At 43.0% G+C, this 20,497-nt stretch overlaps 1 protein-coding gene across 2 annotated transcripts in view; it reads right to left on the bottom strand.

The window, feature by feature from the left end:
* GOLM1 (golgi membrane protein 1) overlaps window positions 1-20,497 on the bottom strand; it is a 46,965-nt gene that overhangs the window by 4,436 nt on the left and 22,032 nt on the right. Inside the window, exons 3-8 of one of the 2 annotated variants that reach the window (XM_066604097.1) lie at window positions 18,438-18,617; window positions 13,983-14,037; window positions 7,859-7,952; window positions 7,117-7,249; window positions 4,023-4,146; window positions 1,756-1,998 (exon numbers count right to left, since the gene is read on the bottom strand). In XM_066604097.1, the coding sequence (XP_066460194.1) occupies window positions 1,756-1,998; window positions 4,023-4,146; window positions 7,117-7,249; window positions 7,859-7,952; window positions 13,983-14,037; window positions 18,438-18,617 (829 nt within the window). The remainder of the gene's footprint in view (window positions 1-1,755; window positions 1,999-4,022; window positions 4,147-7,116; window positions 7,250-7,858; window positions 7,953-13,982; window positions 14,038-18,437; window positions 18,618-20,497) is intronic. The other variant, XM_066604098.1, reaches the window with a different exon arrangement.

The following is a 20,497-nucleotide window of genomic DNA, read 5'->3' as shown; positions in this document are numbered from 1 at the left end:
CACAGCTTTCACTGCGGTCGACTTCCATTGACTGCGTAGCCCACATGAAAATGCAGCATGCTGTGATTTTTCCTCCGCGAGCAGAAATTGCAATTGATTTCCGCTCGAGTGTAGGAAGCAGCGGATCTCCATAGGATGAAATGGGTAGCATTTGCTGCGGATTCCAATGGAGGATTCCGCAGTAAATATCCGCCCATGTGCGCGAGCCCTTAAGCTGCTCCTGTCATGCCAAGTGTCCCAATAACCCCAGAGACAGAGTGTAAAGCAGTGAGATCTCAGGACTCTGATAGAATACTGTGCTGTATACAGTAGTTTTACAACAGTTATCAATATGTAGACAGATACCTGCTAAAGGAAGCAGTCTTATACTCAGAGCCACAAGACCTTGCAACTTACACTCTATGCTACTGAGGTTTAGAGGGGTTGTACAAGAATTAGGTGCTAAGAGTGATCGGTGGAGGTCTTACTGCTAGGATGCTTATTCCACCCACAGTGATGTCACATTGAATTGAGCGCTGGTCAGGCATGCACAGCCACCGTTCCATTCATTTCAATGGGGCTGACAGAAATAGCTGAGTGCCTTTACTCGCTTATGTCCAGCAGTCCCACTGGGGTGCAGTAAGCCCACAGGGAGGAGGAGAGCGCAGAACCCCCATTCTCAGGATCTGTAGTGGTCTCAATGGTGATGCCCCCACCAATCAAACTTATTACCTATCCTATGGGTTGGTGATAAAAGTTACTTCTAGTACAATCCCTTTAAGGAAACTGCACTTGGCATAATGGGAGCAGCTTACCTGAAAGTTCAGTGCTACCTCCTGTGGGAAGGGTGCTTATTTACTTAATCTGCTCATGAAAAACACATTTTTTAGTTACGTTTACCGTATATACCGGCGTATAAGACGACCCCCCCAACTTTCACCTTATACGCCGGTATTACAGTGGAGGAAAAAAAAATCTGTACTCACCTCCCCCGGCGTTCTGTCGCGCTCCGGCAGGATGTCGCTCGCTCCTCATCCCCGGCGCAGCATTGCTTTCTGAATGCGGGGCTTGAAATCCCCGCTTCCAGAAAGCTAATACACACGCCGTCAGCCAGTTACAGCCATTCAATGACAGCATTGAATGGCTGTGATTGGCTGAAGGCGCACGTGGCTTCAGCCAATCACACTATTCAATGACATCATTGAATGGGTGTGATTGGCTGAAGGCGCACGTGGCTTCAGCCAATCACACTATTCAATGACATCATTGAATGGGTGTGATTGGCTGAAGCCACGTGCGCCTTCAGCCAATCACAGCCATTCAATGCTGTCATTGAATAGCTGTACCGGCTGACGGCGTGTGTATTAGCTTTCTGGAAGCGGGGATTTCAAGCCCCGCATTCAGAAAGCAATGCTGCGCCGGGGACGAGGAGCGAGCGACATCCTGCCGGAGCGCGACAGAACGTCGGGGGAGGCGAGTACAGATTTTTTTTTTTACATTTTTTTTTTTTGTATTACCGGCGCATAAGACGACCCCCGACTTCAGAGCAGATTTTTCGGGGTTCAAAAGTCGTCTTATACGCCGGTATATACGGTAAATCATTTTTTGTAAGGGCTAACTATTTTTAAAACAAACCTATTGAATCCACCCCCTCCCCTCAAGAGATCCCCTGGAAAGTATGTGTTCACATTCAAACCCCATTTTACAGTTTATAGATATGACTATCAAGTCCATCTTTGCTAAGGGATATGTGGATACATGTACTGCGGTACAAACCTTTTTCATCTTCTTGCTGACCATCCAAGTTTATTAGGTTTTCTCGCTCAACCTCTTCATTTTCAGTTTCATTATTAGGATCCTCAACATCTTCTACTTTGGGCTCATCATCCTCCTCTTCATTTGCCACGTTAGGCTTAACTTCATTGACAACCTCCTCCTCCTCTTTCATATCCTTCCCCTCTTGTGGCTTCGGCTGATGTGGTGAAGGACTGGGTTTCTTTTCTTCCATCTCGGTTTGTTCTGGGAGTAAATGTTAGAGCGTTACCATACAAGACAGAAGTACAAAATGTTCTGAATCGTAATAAGTTTAGCTTGTGCAAATAGAAGAACCTCGGGACGGATTTGTCATTAATGTAACTAAACATAAAGGAAAAGAAAAAAACTCAGAAATAACCCCCTCTTAAAGTGGTTTTGTCATTAGAAAAAAAAAATTCTATACTTACCTATTCCTCCGCAGGCAGTCTTCGTACCACATCTTCTCCTGTACCCCGGGTCACGTCACCGGAAGCCGTCCAGATCCCCCTCTTCTACGTCACTAGTGACTGAGTACATTGCTCTGCCGGAAGCAGAATGCCGAGAATGTATGCTACATAACAGGAAGAGGAGGACCTGGCCGGCTGGAGGGGAGGTGACCCGGGGGACTGGAGGAGCCAGGAGAAGGTCTGGTAAGACGACCGACGGGGAAGGAATAGGTAAGGAGAATTTTTTTTCTAATAATAGAACCCCTTTAAGGATGCAGTCCCCTTTTTCCCCCTATTTTCTGAAAAAATGATAACTCTTATTTGTCCATCAATGTAGCGGTCTGTGTTCTGTGGGACAACGTGTATTTTTCTATGATACTATGTAATGTACAGAAAAACTTTTTAAGTGGAGTGAATTAGAAAAAAAATATATATATATTTTCTGCCACGATCTTCTGATAGCCATAACTTTATTGTTCCGTCGACCTACTCCTGTGAGGGCTCATGTAGTTTCTATTGGTACCATTTTAATCACTTTTTATTACATTTTTTTCTTGGAAGTGCAATTCTGACTTTGCAGCCATCCACAGAATAGCGATTATGTATTTTGAACACCGACAGCTGAAATCCCAATTAATTAATGGAGTAGTAGTATGGCTGCATCTCCATTCGGGAACACGCAGAACCCCCCCTTTATTGTGATCTTCTCAAGCGCTGGGATCCCCGCCGATCACATACTTAAATTTTGTGGATCAATCATTTTAACCCCTTAAGGGCCAAGTGCGGTAAATATACGGTGCTTAGTCCTGGGCTTTAGGCCTGTTTCACACGGGTTACAAAATAGCACGATTTTGTAGCGATGCAACATCACTACAAAACACATATATGTGAAGTAAAAAAAAAAATAATTACAGTAGGATATAAAAATATATACATAAAGAAAAAATTACCCAAAACCAATGCCAACCAAAACAGTTGCTGTATGCGCCCTGTAATCTAAAATTATACACATTATATATCTAAATGTCCGAAACAAAATGAGGAACCCCATTCTTATACGTTATTTTAGCGTAAATTTACTAATTGAAAAAAAAAACAAAAAAAACAACTATGAAATGTTAAAAAACAACAACTTTTTTTTAGCTTTTTACCCCCCAATAAAAGTGAAAAAAGTCAGTTTAAAAAAAAAAAAAAAGCCTTGTCCCCGAAGTTCTCTATGTGCAGTATGAGCTTAGGCGTGCCATACCCAACCCCTTAGCAAAAATCCTCTAAAAATGGACGGGTTTATGAGGATATTAATGCACGTTCTCTGCAGGATTTCTACAAGACTGTTTCAAGTATATGCTGAAAGTCCAGAGATTGAACCCCTGCGGGCAAGTTATCTCTGGTTTTCTTTGGTCATTCATTTCTAGGTTTAGTGCTCCTTTAACTTTTAAGAAGCTTCATCTCTTGTCACAATTAAAACTTTAACCCCTTTAACGCTATATGACGCAAGTTTACATCCTGACAGGGTGGTACTTAGATAGCTGAGCGGGTATTTCAGTGCCCACTGAAATGAATGAAGCGGCGGCTGCACTTGCTCAGTCAGTGCTCCCTTTCAATCTGCAGGAAGCGAAGTCTACAGTTACAGGCAGAGGAGAACACAGGACCACCGTTCTCAGGATCGGTGGTCTCAAGCGGTGAGACCCCCAGTGATCAGCAAGTTATACCCTATCCTGTGCACAGGGGAGGATTTGCATTTAAATGGGTTGTAACAGAATGACAAAGAAATGTATCCATCAATATTTTTTCTCAACAGCATACCTTTACTTCCCGGTGGAGGTGCGTTGTCCTTATTGGAGTCCTCCGATGGCTTCTCAGGGGTTGATATAATAGCACTTTTCTTCTGCTCTTCTCTCTGGTTTATATCTGCATCTGATGTCACTGGCTGGGGGAAAAAAAACCACAATCATCACTTAATGAGAAAGACTAAAACTAATGGATGCACACATAAATGTCTTTATAGATCTTCATAAAAACATCTATTGGTGCAGATACTGAAATAGCCGTTTTTAAATGTATAGATTGCTTAATATCATTAAAGGGCTGCCTGGGATTGAGGAGCGGGATGAGGTGGGGGGAAAGAACCTAAAACACATGGGAGACATTAAATTAAAACTTACACTCACCCTATTGAAGTCCTATTGATGGACTCTTCCAGTTAGTATGACCACTGGGGACAATCACTGGCCTCAGCATTGGATGAACTGTGACTACACTATCCAGAAGGTATGTCAACACTAGCCTGACTCAGCAGTACTAATGCTGAGGTCACGTATTGGCCACAGCGGTCACACGACTAGTCAGCATGTGACCGCACTACCTGGGAACGGACGGAGGCCAGATAGTTAGGGGTCTGAAGTGCCCAGGACATCAGTAGGGGCGAGTAGACGGTTATTTGCTATGTTAACATGGCCCATGCTTTCTAGCTCCAATTACCAGATAGAATTAACCAAGATCTCTGGCAATAAGACCTTTTCCCTTAGGCCAGACTCATACAAGCATATGATTACAGCGTATTAAGCGTGTGCTGTACGCACGCATGATACATGTTAATTAACAGGCCATCAAATACATTACTATTTGCAGTTCTGCTCACATTAGTTTGTAGGAATTGCATTCTACGCGAGCGAAAAAAAGAACACAGCATGTTCTATTTTACGGCGTATTACGCCTGAGAGAGCCCATTGTTCTCTTTGGGAGCGTAATAAACACCGCTCATACATTGAGAAAATGATGTGAGAGCTAGCTTGTTCCTGCAGCCTGTCTGAACGAGCCAACAATCTACCTGCCTCTACAAACGAGAAATCCTGTAGTCGTTCATATTCGCTGTATAAGAGTGAGAACGACTGAACCGAACGATAAGTGAACGAGCCGATGATTATCTTTATGCCTGCATACAATGAACAAATAAAAAGTGAACGATTATGGTTTGTTGCTAGATTGTGTTCAGACTGAACAATTATCATTCACTTTTGCTTGTTTGAGCGGTAATGGTTCCACCTAAGAGGGCCTTTAGGCCTCATGTCCACGGGGAAATTCAGGCCTGCATGGATTCCCCATGCAGAATCCCACAGCGGGTCCCTCCTGCCCCGCAGACATGAGGCCAAGAAATCAGATATACTTACCTGTCCAGATGCTGCGGATCTGCCCTCCGTAGCGGCCAGATCTTTCTTCTTTGGCCCGGCGGCTGTGCTCGGCATGTTGGCAGCGTGCCGCGCGCATGTGCTGTGCACATTATTTTTTTTTTAACTCCTGCTTTCCCGCGGCACAGGACAAATACAGCTGCGGGACCGGACGTCTTCTATAGGCTGCAATGGAAGCCGCAGGAGCCGTCCGTGCGGGAGACCCGCACAAAAGGTAGCATGCTGCGGGTGCTTTCCTGCACGTGCGATCCGCCCGCCAGGCAAAAATAACATCTGCAGATATTTAATTATCTGCGGGTGTCCAATGATTCCCTATGGGCGCGGATCATGCGTGTGGGACACCCGCGCGGATTTACAAATTCTATTTTGCCCGTGGACATTGGCCCTTAGCCATAATTCTAACATGCAATTAAAGGGGTTGTCCCGCGACAGCAAGTGGGGTTATGCACTTCAGTATGGCCATATTAATGCACTTTGTAATATACATCATGCATTAAATATTGGCCATACAGAAGTTATACACTTACCTGCTCCGTTGCTAGCGTCCCCGTCTCCATGGCGACGATCAAACCTCTTCTCTGGTCACACGAACAGTCGGGCTTGCGCAGTGAGGAATCCTCTGCTGGATGTGTCCGGGCTCACAAGCTGTGTCCTGGCTCCTCCCTCTTCTTCGCGTCATGGTAGCTCCGCCTCCGTCACGTGGTGCCAATCAGCCAGTGAGGTGGCTGTAATCGGCAGTGGAACGCAGACTGCAGAAGAACATCCACGGTGCACCATGGGAGAAGACCCGCGGTGCACCATGGGAGAAGACCAGCGGCGCCATCTTTGAAAGAAGAATCTTCAAAGCTGCAGAACGGGGATCCAGATAAGGGAATCTTTTTTTTTTTTAAATAACAAATGGATGCGTTTTTACTGTCTACTAAGGTGGGGTCTGTGTAAAAAAAAAAAATTTTAGGTTTCGGCGCGGGACAACCCCTTTAACTGTCACAGTCAAAGGCCTAGGCAGTCTAGGTATGATATGTGGTTTATCTCAAGCACACCTGATTCAACAAATGAAATCCTTGATGAATTGCATCAGTTGTGCTATGAGACAATAATTGATTTGCAAATATGTGTGAAACTCTGCCAGATATCACGCTCGGGAATGTGTGTCAAATGCCTTGCATCACTTTAGGGAAGCAGCGATGTTCCGGCGCAGCTGAAAGCCATAAAGGATCAGCAAGTGTTTCCCATTGTTTCAATGGCAAACCTCAGATCTTATGCGTCTTGCACGTCGTGCAACATTTTTCCCCACCCCATTGAAAACAATGGGCCAGGCAAAATAGGACACGACTCGATATCTTCTTGCACTGCAATGCTAGAGAAAATCACTCATGCATAGGACCCTATTGAAGAGAATAGGGTTCATATTCGTCCAAGATTCGTGCATCTCAACGCACAAATCCTGCGCGATTTTTGCGGCCATGTGAAAGTGGCCTAAAAGTGGCATTTTGTGTTGAATGTGGAGAAACCACTTGTTATATTAGTCATGTTGTGGTATATGCTATTTAAAATTGTTCTTGCTTGATTTGTTGTGTTTTTTGTTTGTTTTTTTTCGCAAAAAGCTGAAAGTTTGTAAATTTAGTAAATAAACCTAATAAATTTTGATTGTAAATGTGTGTAATATATTCTATAATTTGTGTAGATCTAGCTGAAAGAAAATTGTATCCCACCTTTACCTTCTCAAACTTGGCTTTCTCTTTTTCTTCATCCTCATTTCCAGCATTTTTAGATTTGGCCGTCAACCTTCGGATCTTCTCTTCACATTGCTCATTCACCTCTGCTATTTTATTGCTGCACTGTGCTCTTGAAAAAGCAATAAAAATATCATAAGAGAGATAAAAGTGATGCAGTTAAGATTAAAGGAAAAGTAATGAGAAAGTAAAAGTACAGGGCTCGGGCTGTGTGGTATCAGAGAAATAGAGCATGCTGCGATCTATCTCTCGTGTGTATCGGTATGCAGTGTCTACACGCCAGAGTGTATGGATCAATGAAAGTCCATTTACTGTCATTGACTCCATTCACAGCGTATCACACGGCCATGCATCGCCCAAGTAATACGTGGTGAAAACAAGGTCGTGGACATGTACACTAGCACACTTCGGGTTTGAGAATTAGTGGGCGCAGGTAATGCTCCTGATTGACCAGTAACTGCTGGGCTACATCTGGTCTTAACATGGTCTCCAGTTGCAAGACCAGGTGGTGCCTGGCAAATGGGGGTACAATGCAAATGTTACCTGTGCCCAGTAATGCCTGTGAACTAGCACCCTTAAAACAGCCGTTATAAATTATAAAGACCATGATAGAGAACGAATACAAGAAAAAAAAATAGCCCTGACAGTATGACTGGGGCACTGCCATCCTGTCCACGTGGGGAAGCATAACCGCTCAGTAGGTCAGATCAATTTTACTCACAACTCAAAGGAAGATTTCTTGGCCTGGCTTTCTTGCAGTTCCTTAAGTTCCAGCTTGGAGTCTTCTAATTGTTTCTGGAGATTAGCTATTTTAACTGAGGGGGAAAAAAGGTGACAAACTGACAAAGGCAGCCAAATTCTAGTAATGCATTAAAAACAGGAACTGGGATCCCCCCCCCCCCCTTAACAACTAAATATTAACATTACACCATTGGAATAACGACTGTTTTTGACAAATGCACGTTCTACAGGACACTGGAGGACGAAATGTGTAGATTGCCTGAAAACAGCGAGATGGACCCCAAAAAAAAGGGTGCTTGCCAATGTAGGTAATATTCCACAAAGCTCATCTAACCTGCTTCTGCGCCATAACCCGCATCTAAACAGGCAGATTTTGGTTTGGACTTTTCTTCATCTTTGGGTGCAGATTATGGAAATATTCCACCTGTGAGAAAACACTTTTTGCTGGCTCACTTGGTCAGTTCTTGATATACACCGAATGGTCACTCTATTCTGCAGAACCACAGTAATCCATCCCGACACAGATGCCACTACAGGTTGAAGTGGTTCTGCAGGAATATTGCCCATGTGGCCAGGAAGCTTCCTGCAGTTGCTGCAATTTAGATAGAGATTCTGACATGCTATGAACAGCTGGCAGGAAGGGTTCATCTATTCATGCTGCCTGCGCCAAATTCTGGCCTTCCCATCAGCATGATGCAACAGGGATCTAGTACATCTGACCAAGCAATGTTGATCTGCTGCATAGGGATCCAATTTTTGCACTCTTGGTCTCTGAAGTCTTGCTTGCTTTTCTTCGGGCATTCAAACACATATGCCTCCATTTAAAGGGATTCTGTCAGCAATAGACGACTGCTGATGGCTCTATGTAGGGGCATAGGAGCCCTACTATTTCATGGAGCGTGCCGCTGCTGGTGCTCTCCTTCTCGGTCCAAGGAGTTGCTGCACAGCCCTGGATGGCAAGTCTAGCAGTCTCCAGATTGGATGTATATAAATCACTGCCTCTATGTTAACAATCCACCTGATCGGAGCACATGCAGGAGGTATCATGTCTGGGGTGCTTTCATTAAGTCCTCAAGGATTAGTAATTTATGCATGTATGGCTCGCTGATGAACCCAAGAAGGGGGAAACCGCTTGGAGCAGGAGCATGTGTACTGAATTGATAAATGGCCTTCTTACATGTGTACAAGCGGATATTATGTGGGCGTTCTATTGTTCCACCATACACAGCAGGCCTGATGCGAATACTGCGTTGTTTGAAGTTAAAGGAGATGTCCCGCGCCGAAACGGGTTTTTTTTTTTTTAAACCCCCCCCCCCCCCGTTCGGCGCGAGACAACCCCGATGCAGGGGTTAAAAAACCCACCCGCACAGCGCTTACCTGAATCCCGGCGGTCCGGCGTCTTCATACTCACCTGCTGAAGATGGCCGCCGGGATCCTCTGCCTTCGTGGACCGCAGCTCTTCTGTGCGGTCCACTGCCGATTCCAGCCTCCTGATTGGCTGGAATCGGCACGTGACGGGGCGGAGCTACACGGAGCCGCTCTCTGGCACGAGCGGCTCCATAGAAGACTACAGAAGACCCGGACTGCGCAAGCGCGGCTAATTTGGCCATCGGAGGCCGAAAATTAGTCGGCACCATGGAGACGAGGACGCTAGCAACGGAGCAGGTAAGTATAAAACTTTTTATAACTTCTGTATGGCTCATAATTAATGCACAATGTATATTACAAAGTGCATTATTATGGCCATACAGAAGTGTATAACCCCACTTGCTGCCTCGGGACATCTCCTTTAAAACAGCATATATATTGTACTAATGGAAGGGGATTTTTTCACGTGCATAGCCAGAAGCTGAATAAGACATTTAGGAAATAGACACATTGTTTCTCCATTTGCATTGCTTAGTAATAACATGAGCATCAGTTAAAACATATTTTCGTGGAGATTTCTTGTGGTTTGGGAAGCCCCCATCCTGCACCATATGAGCATATTGTGGCACGAGCCTGTGGTATTCTGATAAGTCATCTACTGTATGTTAGCCAGAACATAAGATACATGTGACCGCACCGGACGGCAAGCAGCTTTGGTAATATCTTTATTTTATGAGTTTTTTTTTATAGGTAGGAGAAAAATGATCTGTTTTAATATCGGGAGCCTGGCACCTACACTTGGCACCATTTCAGTAACAATTATTTCACTTCTTTGACACATAAATGGGGTCAGCCTGGTCCTGGAGCATGGCAGGGTTCTGTTAAATGTAACCAGCCAAACTGCCAATATACAGATGGTAGAATCAAAAGGCGTTAATAGGTGTGTAATGGAGTTTTTAGCTTTTTCTTATTCTCCCCTCCATTTTAAAACCTGCAGTTTTTATTCATTTAAAGGTCTGTTTAGATGGTAGATAATCTGGCTGTAACAAGCACAAATTGACTATATAGCATGTTCATTGGCGCTAGTTAGTCATTGATTTACATGTGCCAATCATCGCGAGTATGCAAACTATATCTGGACAAATCATCAATAGACACATTCATCCACAGTTTGTATTACTCTGCAGTATATCCCATTTACATGAGGGGGATGTACGGGCAAGAAACAATTTTATGCCTGCAATATGAAACTAGTCTGTGCCGGCTGATCGCTGGATATATTGACTTGGAGCAATGATCACCAGACAACCCATTTAGAAGGGGACTTTGTCATGTCGTCCCTTTTCTCTACACCGACCTCCGTTAGGCTTGGCTCCCGAAACTTTGAATCTTGGTGGTGTCCTCCGCTGTCATTGGGTGACATCAGGAGTCCTCGCCCCACTGCTCAAATGTTATTACTCCAATATCATGTTCCCATCTCTGATTCTAAGAGGGTATTTTTCCAAATAAGCATAATAAAAAAGTTTGAAAAAAAAGGAAAGAGAAAGACCACCACTTTGGTGATCATAGAAAATTTAGAAACCCAGCTTCTAATTAAGGCAGAAGAGGACGGCCGTTAGTTATAGCGGTAAGTAGCTTCCTAGGCTCCATCCTCTGAAATCCTGAAGCTGGGAAGCTATGAAGTACAGCTGTCGCCGGTTCTATTGAAACCAATAGGCGATGTCGCAGGAAGATAGAACATGCTACAAATGTCTTTCCCGCATCGCATCACGGTGCCATGCAGGAAAACATTGCTCATATGAATGGGGTTCATATTTGTGTGTCTCGCAATGCACAAATCTTGAGCGATTTTCTCAGCCGTGTAAAACCAGCCATAATCCAGAAGACGGCAAAAAATCCTAGGAGGTAGAAGCCAATTTTCCTCATTTTAAGGGGGAAAAAAAATTCCTTCCTGACCCTAAATCTGGCAATCCGAATAACCCTCCAGCCATAGGAGGGCTCATGTTTGCAGGAGGAGTTGTATTTGTTAATACTGTTTAACCCTTTCCAATCCAATTTGTATCCTGGTTTTCCTAGGGGGCTTACTCTTTTTCTACTTTTATACAACGGCGCTATATGCTGGCTAAAGCCAGTACTGCATAAGGTGACACTTTGAATAGGTCCCAACAGCAGAGGAGCTGGCAATATACAGTAAGAGAGCCCTGATGGACGTCTTCCAACATCGGAGCTGTACAGCCTTAAATCATAATGTCTTCAGACGTCAGACAGTGGATCGGAAAGGGTTAATGTACCATATAATGTATTGAAAAGCCTTTACAAAGTTCTAAATTGGGTGCAGTGGAAAAACAAACTATTGCATTGTTTCTTGGATTTTTTGTTTTTACAGTGTACATAATGCAGCAAAAAAAAAAAAAGGGCATGTTAACTTTATTCAGTAGAAATGCAGCAATGCCAAATTTATAGTTTTATTATTTTAAAAAAATGAAAAACAATTGTTCTTATCACTCTATTCTGAGACCCATAACTTCTTTATTTTCCGGTTGATGTGTGAAGGGTCTTTTTTTTCAGGCAACTTAAATTGTTTTATTGGTACCATTTTGAGGTGCTTTATGATATGGGGTGTCCAAAAGCAATTGCAGCAGCATGTATTTTTTTTCTTACGACATTCACCACGCTGGATAAATAGTTATTTTAATAGTCTAGACTTATTACAGATGTGGCAATATTGGTTATGTTTTTGGTTTTTTTTATTTTAAGAATGGGAAGTTAACATTTAATATTTTTTTAAATTACTAAAAACCTTTTCCAATTTAAGTCCCTATAGGGGACTTGATAATTTGTAAAATATGCTGCAACACTTCTGTATTGCAGTGTATTGTACATTTTAATATTAGTTTAACAAAAGTAGCTGTGCATCATAAATCATACCCAAGGGCTAATGCCCACGGGCGGATTATCGCTGCGGAATTCGCAGTCAGACACCCACTGCGAATTGCGCAGCAATGTCCATTCATAGACATGCTGTGGTAAATGATTCTTCCCTGCCCACGAGCGGAAATCAACTACGATTTTCCGCTCGTGGGGGAGAATCACAGCATGTTCTAATCTGTGCAGAAAATCACGCGGATGGCTTCCATAGCAGTCAATGGAAACTGTCCATCCTGCGATACTTGCGCTGTGAGCATGGCGGGAGTACTGAGAGAATCTTCTGCACTGCCCAGCGTCGGTGTGTCACGCGCTGCACTGCGTATGCACGCCGACTCGCCAGGCGAGATAATCGCAGCGGGCCCGGAAAGGTGAGTATGGAGTCTCTTGGGGGTGCCAGGTCTGTTTCCGCTGCAATGTATTCTGCAGGCGGAATCCAACTCCACCGTGAGCATGAGGTCCATAAAACCTATATATATAGGTCCCTCCTATGATACATATCAAACAGAAGAAAAACAAACTTGAGTACAGGACATATAAAAAAATACATATATTTATTAAATATAGAAAAGTCATACAAAGAAGAAAAACACATTAAATCAAAAAAATACTCACATAAAGATATGAATCCCTGAGAGCATAATACGAATTCAAATTGATGTATATCACTAGACATTCCAGGGCAACAGCCATCAATGCATCTTCAATATAACCCCCGTCCAGGAGGAAAGAGTAAAGTGCATGTCACAGATTTCTCTCCTGGCTCTCCCCCACCCCTCTCCATTGCCTTAACATTGCGGCCGTTCAGTACAGAACAGTTGCTTTTTACACTGAGCGATCAGATCATCGTCCATCGTTTATGCAGCTTGGGCAATGAGCTGATCGCTCAGTGTAAATAGCGGCCATTCAGTAGTGAACAGCCGCTATGTTAAGGCAACGGAGAGGGGTGGTGGAGTGCGAGGAGAGAAATCTCCTGCAGCCGCCCCGCTGTGAGCCAGCGATACTAACTCCCGTGCAGGTGCACATGAGCTAGTATGTGCAGGGATGAGTGTCGGGCATCATTTGCCCGACACTCGTCGCGTCTAAATGGGCCTTAAGTAGAGCAAACAAACCTATGTCATATCTACATTCCCAAAGCCTATTTTCTGCTCAACCGTACATAGGTCCCGCCACTCAACACTGCTTGAAATCTTTGCAAACTTGTGTGAAAGCACTGCATGCCCCCAAACCCAATCCAGTCTGGACTGCAGATTTAAAATAGTCCTCTGAGATTAAGGACTATAAAGTCAACCACTATTAATTATTCGAAAACAGGGAAATTTTACCCAAATATTTCCACTTATTGCCATCATTTGAAATGTCCATCTAAATCGTCAAACTGACCTCCAGCACCTTTTTTGCGGACCTGCACCACCGCTGCTTTCCAGCCAGCTTCAGAGGTCCCAGTTATTTAAAAAAGCTTCTGGGGTGTACAAAAACTACATCTCCCACAATGCCACATTGCAGTTATTGAGGAGTGAGCATTCACAACTGTACAAACAAAAGGCACCGAGCATCCTGATCAGCAGCACAGCGGAGCATACAGATCGTAACCATTGTATACCAATGGAGGACTAAGCAGGGGGAGACTACGGAGAGCAATACCTCTGCAGATTGTAAACAAGTTATAACATTATATTCCAGGTTTACCTGTTATGGCCTTATGAAGCACGTAACCTTCACTAAGTGTGCAACTACTTTTCTTCATTTCAATAGCAGATGTACAACTCATACACAAACACAGAAATGGCTAGGTGTAGGAGACCACTTACCTTGCAGATTCTGTACGAGGCTGTCCGCAGTAGATATATTATTCTGTAAAATCTCCTAAAAGAGAAAATATACAGAAAAACCTTGAGCACAAAAAAAATAAAAAATGAAAATGCATGAATACTGTAGGCCCGGCCAAAAATCCTAATGCAAGAATACTGTGCAGGGATGCCTCTTGCTTCTCCCTTGTAAGACGTTCACTTTCAGTCTTGGGCTTTGTTCACATCTTCATTTGGGCTTTCTAACGGATAGTAGCGCAAAGTGCTTTGTTGCATTTTGTTTGTGGAATAACAAAACAAATGACTGAAATTAAAGGGAATCGATAATCAATTTACAGGGGCCTCGAGTTGTCAGGACATAAGAGGGAGTAAACTTTACTTATGTATACGGTACGACAGACGTCTAATCGATTGCACAAGTGCTGGAGTCACCGCGAAGGTCGTTGGTCTCCTGCAGATCGCTGATCACTGCTGGATCGCGGGCTTCTCGCTCAGCGCTTCACCTTCTATGTCAGTGTTTGCAGCAAGAAGCCAGCGAGGTTTTTTATGCGGACTGAAACTCAGCGATAACTAGAAGTGAACGAATAGTAAGCACATTTTTTTGCATTTACACAGGACGGTTATCGCTCAATTTTGTTTGTTTACACAGGATAATTATTGCACAAAATCCGTTCAAATAGCCCTTTAATTCCGTTTTAACAAGTCTTCATGAGAGTGCACACAAAGATTGCCTTTTGACCTTCTAGGAACAGGAGGCACAAAACTGTTAAAAGAACCCCTCCTCTTAGTATCCCCAGTGACTTTCAAAATACAATCATGACATGACAAGTAGTAACAGAGACTTGCTGTAAGACAAAATTGAGAGGGATCTAAATGGGTGCAATCAGGAAAACTTGTGAAAAACAAATTTAGAGCTCTTGAACACAGGGCGCTGTGATTTTCAGCCAAAAATCGCGTGAACAAGAGGCAGCCACAACCAAGTCGCAGCTGCATCTCCCATTTCCTCACCTATTCAGACAGCCAGGTGCACGTATATATGCCGCAGCACAGAATACCGTCAGCCGGGGGAGAAAGTTCAGCTCTGCTAAACTCCTTCCCCCTCTCCGCCCCTTAGCTTAGCTAGTCATGCTAAATCCCTCCCCTCACTCCCCAGCCTATGGGAGCTGCCGGCAAGGGGAGGGACTTTAGCAACGCGAGATGCTGCCAAACTCCCTCCCACTGGCCTTTCCTGACGGCTCTTATTAGGTTCCCATAGGAGTCAATGGGAACAGCTCATGTAGATTCTTTTGGTATTCTCAAGCTTTTTCCATGGTCCATCGCAAGTTTGCAATATGGTCGCGGGTGCCGCATCCTCGACGGAATCCTGCGTGCGCATCAGGGAGTGCCGCTTCGACTGCTGATCTCAGTCTTTCCTGTATAATTTTGAGAAGGATCTTGCTTGATGCGGAATGAGGGCTATTGTTCGGTAGTGGGAGCAATTCTGGGACTTTCCTTTCTTTGGCAGAGGGATGAAGACAGATCTTTTCCAGTCCTGTGGCCATTGTGTGGATACACATACTGCCTGGCACAGCAACGTGGTGGTTTTCACTGGTACTGGGAGCAATAGCTCTGCCAGTATGTGATCTATACCTGGTGCTTTATCTTTGGCAAGTTGTTTCATTGCCATAACCACTTCTGACTCCATAATGGAGGGCTCCAAGTCCACAGGCTCCACCTCATGCAATGGTCCAGTTATGTGGATGCAAGTATATAGGTCCTCTGAGTATTCCCTCCATCTATCCTTGATACTCTTTTGGTCATTCAGTGCCTTCTCAGCTTTGCCTTCGATTGTGCTGTTGCGTGCCAAGAAAGGTTTTTGGGCCATCTTGACCTATGAGAATAGGCCTCTCAGATGGCCTTTCATGGCTTCTGCTTCGAGTTGTTTACAACACTCATTCCAGTCCATTTCTTTATCCTTTTCTTGCCGCTTGCTGAAAATCGACATTTAGTTACCGAACTTCATCTTTGTTGCCAGCTGCCTTTGCTGCTGCTCTTTCATCACTATTCTAAGGGTTTGCTCGGACAATCAATAGCTTAGCTTTTCCAGCTTCTTATAGGTGAGATGCTTACTGGCCATTTCCATAACTGTGGACTGTATATCGTGCCAAAGTCCCTCTAGATGTTTTTCTAGTGTGTTAAGCAGTTCGAATCTGTTTGCTACCTTAATAGTGTAGAATTGGGGGATTTTAGAGGTGTCGAATTTTCTCAATGGAGCACTTTGCTTAATACTAAGGAATTAGATCTTTATCGTAGCTGCAAGGAGTTCATGATCAGTGCCGCAGTCGGCGCAAGGAAAGGTTTTATGAAGTTTGCCAAGGATTATTACACAGGACGTAATCAATCTGGTTTCGATGGAGGCCATTGGAAGATGTCCACATGTACAGTTGGCGTTTGGGTTGCATAATCTACACGTTTGCTCTCCCGAGCCAATGTTCTTGGCAGAACTGCACCAGGCAATCACCAGCTTCATTTCTTTCACCGAGCCCAAATCTTCCTGTGACGATTGCTTCTGGTTGGCTGCCAACTTTGAAATGGAAGTTGCCCATAATGTAAATGATGTCCTTCTTTGAAACCTTGTTTAGAGTTTTCTGGCCGTTGGCATAAAAATCTTCAATGATTATTTCATCAGCATCAGTCGTTAGACCTGTAAGATGGAGATGTTCTCTGGCTTACCCTGTATCCGAATAGCAGTGATACGGTCGCTGATTGTTTTAGAAGTTTCTACTGCCTTTGAGATCTACTTGTTTGTAATAAAGGCTACTCCAATCCTTTCAATTTCCTCGTGTCTGGCTTAGTGCAATGTAAAGTCATCGGACTGAAAATATCCATTACCTGTCTAGTGCAATTTACTAATTCCAAGAATATCAATGTTAAGTCTTGTCATTTCACAATGTCCAATTTCCCCAGACTCATGCCGTGCACATTCCATGTTGCTATTGTGTGAGCTTTGGCACAGTGCAGTCCTTTCCTTTCATCATGAGGTGCATCTGCATCTGGGCTTCCCGAGGGATATCCCCCAGTTGCATCATGAGGAAAAACTCCACTACTTGTACTCAGACCTTGCTCTTCCCCAGTAGCAGTCAGAGAATCTTTTGGCCTGGAGGGCCTGCCACCGGATACCATATCTGAATTATTTGAGAGCTCTTTCCATAGGGTTTCCAAGGCAAAGCTTCAACAGGGTAGGAGGTTAGGTCACCAGATCTTTCACTAAGCCTCCCCATTTATCCGGGCTTGGGACGGTCGTATATGGATGACTCCTACATGGTTGGGTTCCCTTTAAGGCCTCCAAATAAAAGTATAACATTTTATTTTGTCTGTAGACGATTTAGAATTTGCTTATATGAGTTTTCAATTGAAAGCCTTAAATGGTCAACACTGACTTGGGTGGGGTTACATGGGATGACTATTGTTCAGATAGTCACTGGAAATAAATCGCTACAGTGGTCAGTGTTTAAGAGGAAGCATGGCCGCCTCCCCTTAGACTGACAGAAACTGGCTTAAATTATACCAGAGATGTACCCCAGATCAGACCAGATTTACTTTTCTGACACTTTAACGTAACGCACAAGGACTCCTGTCAAAAAATTAGAAGTCCCGCTGCCCTGGCATTGCAGGTAAAAACCGGATTCAGGTTTTTACATACAGCTGGCGACATAGAATAAGGTTGCGGGATTCAGCCCGCGGGCCTTATGTTTGACATGTGTTTAGGGTGTCAGAAGGCTTATAAAACGTATAGCATTCCGTTTTTGAATTTTGAAGACAGTTCCCAAAACCTTTTCTTTCAGACACTAATTCAGATCTAAAGTGGCTTTCAAAGACCACATATTAAAAAAAACGCGCCCATAAGTCACACCTTTTAAAAAGCGCACCTCTCAAAATATTAAAAAAACAGCATTTAGCAAGTCTGTTAACACTGTAGGTGTTTCACAAGAATTAAAAGAGTGGAAGCAAAATTTGAAAATTTAAATTTTACTTACAGAAAAATAAAATTAAAAATTGAGAATCTGTACAGAGTTTCCCGGAAATAAGACACTGTCTTATATTAAATTTTGCCCCAAAAGAGGCACAGGGTCTTATTTTCAACAATGGAATGACTACAAAGTAGTAGGAGCAGTCAATGTGAAATCATCAGGCGAGTGCAAAATATATTCACATTTTCAGAGCCCTTTATCGTGAATTTACAGGTCCTTTATAAGGAGGAGAAAGGAGATAAGTTTGGAGCAAAATATAGCCCTTATTACTGCAGCCTGTATTCTAGACACAACACAAATGGATATTGGAAGGGAAAATTGAACTATCCTTCCCTGCAGTAATCTGATCATGTACAATTAGAGAGCAGAACAATTATTTATTGAGCATTATACATCCGAGTACGGTTCACGTAATGATATAGTCAAGATGGGAGGGAAAATGTCTTACCTTCTCACTTTTACATAGCAGCTGCACCTTCTGCATCTGGGAGCTGTGCAAAGACTGGATGGTGTCAATTTGCTTTTCCTGCTTCGCTAGCATGTCTTCAAATTCATTCTTCTTGACTTCAACTGCTCCCCTCTCTGCTGCTGCCCGGCGAATCCTGCCCTCCAACTCCATCACTCGGTTCTAAGATTAGTAAACAGATGATTAACCAAAGCAAGTAACGCTCAAGCATCACAGAATAAGTAACATTATGCTAAATGCAGGGGGGTGGCCATCTTTAACATGAAGTTACCTCTCATAACCAACTGACATTTTCTGTAAATAGAACCTTGAACATTTTAGCCCACCCCCCCCTCCTTGTTCCCGCAACCAGAAAACCTTTCGTTCTAATTAACAATAGTCACATCTGCTAATTTTTTTAAAGTGCAATTTAGAATTGCAAGCATTTTAATATTCATCATAGAAGGAGAGCGAGAAGAATTGCGGTGCAAATTCTACAATCTATCTTTTAGAGTGTCTTTGTGGTCTCATTTCTATCCGGAGGACCAGAACATACATCGTTTTAATAGATCTTGAATGGCTTTCATAAACACAGCGCATCGCGACACTTCTCCAGTGAGCACAATAAGGACCCCTCTCTGATACGCATCCCCCCACTGGAGAAGGTAGCACAGGGTCACTGCTCTAGACTCAATATTTTGGCTAAATACGCTCATACTGAATAGACTGAACGAAGTGCTAGTTTAATTGCAATATTCCACAATTTCATATTTCTATTTTATTCCACTCACATTTTATCCATCCAGTTGCCATTTTAAGTCTTATTTGCCCATTGTTTTACTCTTCTGAATTATTTAAAAAAATATATAATACAGCTTCCCCAAAAATAAGACAGGGTCTTATATTAAATTTTTTGCTCCAAAAGACTTATCTTTTTTTTACCTGTATAGCTGCCTAGACACTATTTAAATTTACTTTTTTTTAATTAACTCTAATTAGGGCTTATTGTTGGAGTAGGGCAAGCATCCTCACAAATTCTGAAAAATCATGCTAGGGCTTATTTTGAGGTCACATCTTATTTTTAGAGGAACAGAGTATGTTGATTCATAATTTCCTATGTAATTATTCACATTTTTTTTATATATTTCATTTTAATATATGTGAAGACCTCTTATCTACCCATTTATTCAAAATTCTTAACCCCTTAGTGACAGCCCCATAGTGTTTTTACGTCCTGCAGCTGCAGGATGTGTATGGAGAGTGATCGCGCTTGCTGTCTCCCTCCATACATCAAGGGTGTCAGCTGTTTCTTACAGCTAACACCCGGGGGCAACAGCTGACAAGCCGCGCGGCCGATTGTGGCTGTTAACCCATTAAATGCTGCTATCAATTCTAAAAGTGGCATTTAAATCCCTCTGAAAGGCCCCAGGGCTGTCTTGGCAGTATGCCTATCAAGCCATCCCCGTGCGGTGACTTGAAAAGCTGCCTGTCAGATCGCAGAATGATGTAATGCCATAGCATTACATCATACTGCATGAGCGATCAAAGCATCGCTAGTTGTCGTCCCCAATTGGGACTAAAAGAAAATGTAAAAATAAAATCAATAAGATTTTACTAAATTATTAAAAAAAATTTAAAAAAAAGTAATACAAGTTAGAAAAAAAAACAAACAAAAAAAACACTTTTCCCATATTTACAATAGAAGAATCTAAATTAAGCAAAAATACATATTTGGTATCGATGTGTCTGTAAAAGTCTGAATTATATATTATTTTATACATATTCTGACTGTTCCTTGTTTTTATTTACAACTTCTTTTATACATCTCTTTACAAAAAATGTTTTCTTAGGTACAGTGATGCATATTTTATATAATATTTTAAATTTATTATGCTTTTCCACCTACCAAGTTTCCCCGGAAATAAGCCCTACCCTGGACTGAGTGGATTTTTGGAGAGGCTTGAAACATAAGCCCCACCCCGAGAATAAGCCTAAGCTGCATTGCAAGACGATGGCTGTGATTGGTTCTTCAGCCGCTGTTCAGCCAATCAATGCAGTTCTCA

Source organism: Eleutherodactylus coqui, chromosome 5 (genome assembly GCF_035609145.1).
Source record: "Eleutherodactylus coqui strain aEleCoq1 chromosome 5, aEleCoq1.hap1, whole genome shotgun sequence".
Taxonomy (NCBI): Eukaryota; Metazoa; Chordata; class Amphibia; order Anura; family Eleutherodactylidae; genus Eleutherodactylus; species Eleutherodactylus coqui.
Note: the sequence above shows the minus strand (reverse complement) of the source record. Positions and strands in the feature narration are given on the sequence as shown.